This window comes from Lissotriton vulgaris, chromosome 1_2 (genome assembly GCF_964263255.1).
Source record: "Lissotriton vulgaris chromosome 1_2, aLisVul1.2, whole genome shotgun sequence".
Classification (NCBI taxonomy): domain Eukaryota; kingdom Metazoa; phylum Chordata; class Amphibia; order Caudata; family Salamandridae; genus Lissotriton; species Lissotriton vulgaris.
In genome coordinates, this window is record NC_141686.1 from 365666844 (window position 1) to 365671291 (window position 4448).

The 4448-nt window shown below is 41.4% G+C and overlaps 1 protein-coding gene across 1 annotated transcript; it reads right to left on the reverse strand.

The window, feature by feature from the left end:
- Nucleotides 1-1889: 1889 nt before the first annotated feature.
- Nucleotides 1890-3539, reverse strand: LOC147736893 (uncharacterized). The gene has a single exon (XM_086953562.1). It carries the CDS (start codon nucleotides 3537-3539, stop codon nucleotides 1890-1892), a length of 1650 nt encoding a protein of 549 aa, XP_086809688.1.
- Between the last annotated feature and the right edge of the window lie 909 nt (nucleotides 3540-4448).

Consider the following 4448-nt stretch of genomic DNA (forward strand, 5'->3'; position numbering starts at 1 on the left):
CTACAGAAAATAAATTACTAAAAATTATTTATTTATCAATTAATCATTTTTAATTAATTAACTATGATATTTTAATTAATTACCAATTATTATTTAAGTAACAATTACATTAAATTTACATAATTAATTATTTATAATTAAATTACTTCCCACCCTATTCCCCTATAAACCCACAACCCCTACAGATTTATATTACTCAAATATTATTAAATATTAATAACTTACCTTATTTTCGATATTTTTGTTGTCTATATTTTTTCTAGTCTATATTATGTCTAGTCTATATTTTTGATTCGATATTTTGGCTATTCTAGTCGATATTAGTCGATATTTTTGTTGTCTATATTTTGTCTAGTCTATATTTTGTCCAGTCTATATTTTTTACTCGATATTTTGTCCAATCGATATTTTGGACTCGATATTATGTCTGTTTACCCAGGAGCTGTACACAGACAATCTCGTAATTTAGTAAATGCTGTTAAGCTTTTATCATCCCATTCCACTGGGTCCTTTTCACCTTTCTTTGTCATTTTTATCAAGGGCTTTGCCAGGACTGCAAATCCCACAATCCATTGCCTGCAGTAACCTACAACTCCAAGGAACATCCTGACTTCTTTCTGTGTACGGGGTAACTGCATCTTTTGAATTATTCTGACTCTCTCCGAGGTGACTTTTCTGATGCCTTTTTCTATCTGGTGCCCTAGATATTTCACTGACTTTGTACAGAACTGCAATTTGTCAGGGGATACTTTATGTCCTTTTTCACTTAGATGATTCAGTAAAGCAATAGTGTCAATAACACAATCCCTATGACTCTTAGACGCCACCAAGAGGTCGTCTATATACTGCACTAAAACAGACTTTCCAGGTAAGACTAAAGATTCAAGGCACTTTTTCAGGATCTGATTAAAGATAGAGGGGCTTTCTGTGTACCCCTGGGGAACACGATTCCAGACATACATGTGACTGTCGAAAGCAAATGAGAAAAGAAATTTGCTGTCTGGATGCAATGGGATCGAAAAGAACGCGTGACAGAGGTCAATCACAGTGAACCACTCAGCATCCCAAGGAATCTGATACAGGATCACTGCTGGGTTTGGAACAATGGGACAACAAGGAACCACAATTTTGTTTACTTTTCTCAGGTCCTGTACTACTCTGTATTTGCCACTAGGTTTCTTGATTCCAATTATGGGTGAGTTACACGGGCTACTCATCACCTCCTGTATGATGTTTGCTTCTAGCAATCTTTTTATTTCAATAGCAACTCCAGCTCTCACTTCTGCACTCATTTTATATGGTTTGGTATTGGGGTAAACTGCATTTTCTTTCATTGCTATTTGTATGGGGTCTACATTTGCCATCAATCCTACATCCTTTCCAGTAAAATCCCATACTTCTGGTTTCACTGTCTTTTGGAGTTCTTCAGGTAAGTCTTGTATAGTCATTTGTTTAATTTCTGAGTCAGGTCTGATTAACATTAGTTTGTATATGCCATCTTCGTCTGGGGTTTGAATTTCGACGCCTTTTGGTGAGCAAAAGATGGTACGGTTCATTTTGCACAACAAGTCACGTCCCAGTAAGTTTACTGGACTGGTATCACAAACTACAAATCTATGCATTTCTTTGAAGTTCCCTATTGTGATCTCCATGGGTTCAGTAACTGGGGTACTAATCAATTGATTAGATACACCCACTACTTGGATTGCTTCTCCCGAGAGGGGTAGGTTTGGAACGTCCGCTGTTCTCACAGTAGAACGGGTAGCACCAGTGTCCAATAGAAAGGTGACATCATTTCCATCAACCCTTCCTTCAATGTATGGCCCTGACTGGTCTACCGGCAAGGAGGCGCCAAGTACGCACTCCTCGTCCTCCCCTCTCAGGCCCCGTCAGTATTGATCGTCACAGAGAAAAGTATCATTCAACAAAAACTGCGAAGTTGCTGCATTTCTACTCTCATCGCCTCCCCAGATCTCTATGTCATCGCCCTGTGGTGATTTTCCCTTATAATTTGGTTTTGGTGCTCGGGGCAATTGACTTGCCTTTACCTGATGCTGGGTCTTTCTTGGCTTTTCATTCTGTGTCTGTGGAGTTAAATCAGGGGTATTATCATGCTGTAAATATGGGCACTCGTCTCTCCAATGCCCAATTTCTCCGCACTGGTGGCAGGGAAATTTCTTTTTAGCTTCCTCTCTGCTCATTTTTACTTTGGGCTTTCCCCCACCCCCAGAGCCTTGATTTTGGGTATTCTTATTCAATTTATTCAATTGTTTTTCCTGTTGTTCTGCCAACTTTACCTGTGCCCACATGACCTTTTCCTTCAAAGCCTTTCGCTTTTCTGCCATCTCGTCCTCACAGTACTTTGCATACCGTAGGACCTCATCCATTTTCTTAGACTGCCAACAAATTTTGTTATCTTTGATCCATTGACAAATTTCTGGTCTTAAACCGTTTACAAACCTGTAAATGAAGTGGGTCATGTCCTTCATCTCGATGTTATCTATACCACTGTAAGTTTTGAACACCTGCAACAGTCTCTCATAAAAGGAATGCACAGTCTCGTCCCTTTCCTGTGTGGTTCTATCTATCTTGGTCCAATCAGTTTCCTTGGCAGGCACCTTTTGCTTCAGGTGTAATATTACCTGATCATATTTTTTCATCACATCATCAGAAGGTGCTCCTGTGTTAGGGTCCCTCGGGTACTCCTCACTAGGCCAACCAATGGCAATCTTACACTCGGTCCATAAATCCACAGGGACCACTATATCGAAAAACCCATCCAAGTCTTTCCATAGGCATTTTTGCACCTTTACAAACCTTTCCACCTGTCTGTACCAGTCCACAGGTTTTTCTCGCAATTTCGGAAAGTCATTTGTAAAGGACACAATATCCTGTCTGGACCAAGGGACGTGCACATATTTTCCACCTGGCACTTCGCGCATGGGGTATAACTGTTCTGGCTTGCCAGCTTCCTTTAGAACGAATTCAGGAGTCGCTTGTTTGGATCGAGCCTCATCTTTTTTCCTGGCCCACCTGGCTTTCCATCTTTCTACATCTCCCCATTTCTGCAATACTGTTAATAACTCTTTGACCTGTGCCTTCTTCCCTGACACATTAAGGTTTTCCAGATCTTTGTCTGAGAAATCTGCTCTGTATGGTTTTTGCAAAGGTTTCGATTTTGAAATATCTATTCCCATACTAGCTGCAGTGTCTGTCAGCTTTTCATGGAGTACTCTGGCATTACGGGTAAGACTCTTGCAGATAAACAGCAGCTTTTCCTCAGAGTAGGTATTTAACCGGTCTAATCCTACATTTCGTGCCATCAGTTCTTCTATTTCTACTCTCAGTTTGTAGAGATCTAAAGGTTTCGACTGAGGAGTTTGTTTTTCCAACTCTCGACTCCATCTTTCAATTTCTTCAGGAGTCACTAATGTGACACTCTTAGTACCCGAAGTCGATTCCATTTGAATCTCCCTCGTGTTAAAAGGATTATGTCTTTTCTGCATCCTTTTTCCGGTATCCCTGATCGGCAGATCCATTAACGAGACCTCAGACTCACATTCACTTGTCTGGTCATCCACAATTAAGGGCTCTGGTCTCGGCTGTGCTACAACTGGAGTTTTTGGACTCCCTTGTCGGTCCCCATACAACGGAACCACTGGTCCAATAGTTACCGGGATAGTCAAAGCCTCAGGGCTTGTATTTAACTGGGAGATTTTCTGAATTATTTAGTTTCTTTGTTTGGCTAGAGCCTCTCGCTCCTTTTCTTCCAATAACCTGTCTAGAGATCTCTCATGTATTATTTGCGGGGTCAGAGTTGGAGCACAACTCGGAGCAGTGGGATGCGTTTCACTGGGTCCTCCACCATAATTAGGTTTTGAGAACAAACTTCCTGTGCCTACAGATCTTGATTCTTCCTCATATGGAGGTCTTGAGAACGGACTCCCTGAAATTGAAGGTCTTTCCTCGCCTACGTAGGGAAGTCTGGAACAAAAGTCTCTTTCGCGTGAGTATCTTGCCTCCCCACTAGCTGGTATTTTTGGATAAATATCTCTCGCATCCATAGGTCCTAAGCTCTCGGTATAGGGAGGTATTTGACAACCTCCTCCTACACTTGCAGATCCGGCCTCATCCTGGGGAGGAGGTCTTCGGGAATGATCCCCTTCACTGGAAGGTCGGTGTCCTTCATTATAAGGAGGCGGACTTCTTATAAACATATCGTCTAACAATCATCATCCGACTCCCCAATGGGCACCCAATGTTTACCTCTTTCTGTCCTCTTCCCCCCTGTAGGAGGACCCTCCGCTGGCATCATTGGAAACAGTCCTTCTACAATCATATTCTGTCTCCACTGTTTCATCCTTTTACTTCTGGTTTCTTGTTTTACTTTCGGATAAAATTTTGTTAACCCTTTGTCTAATCGGGGTCTGTCTCTTTCAAAAGCTTTG

Excerpts from the sequence above, each read along its gene's own strand:
- LOC147736893 (XM_086953562.1), bottom strand. The coding sequence starts at position 3,539 with ATGGATCTGCCGATCAGGGATACCGGAAAAAGGATGCAGAAAAGACAT.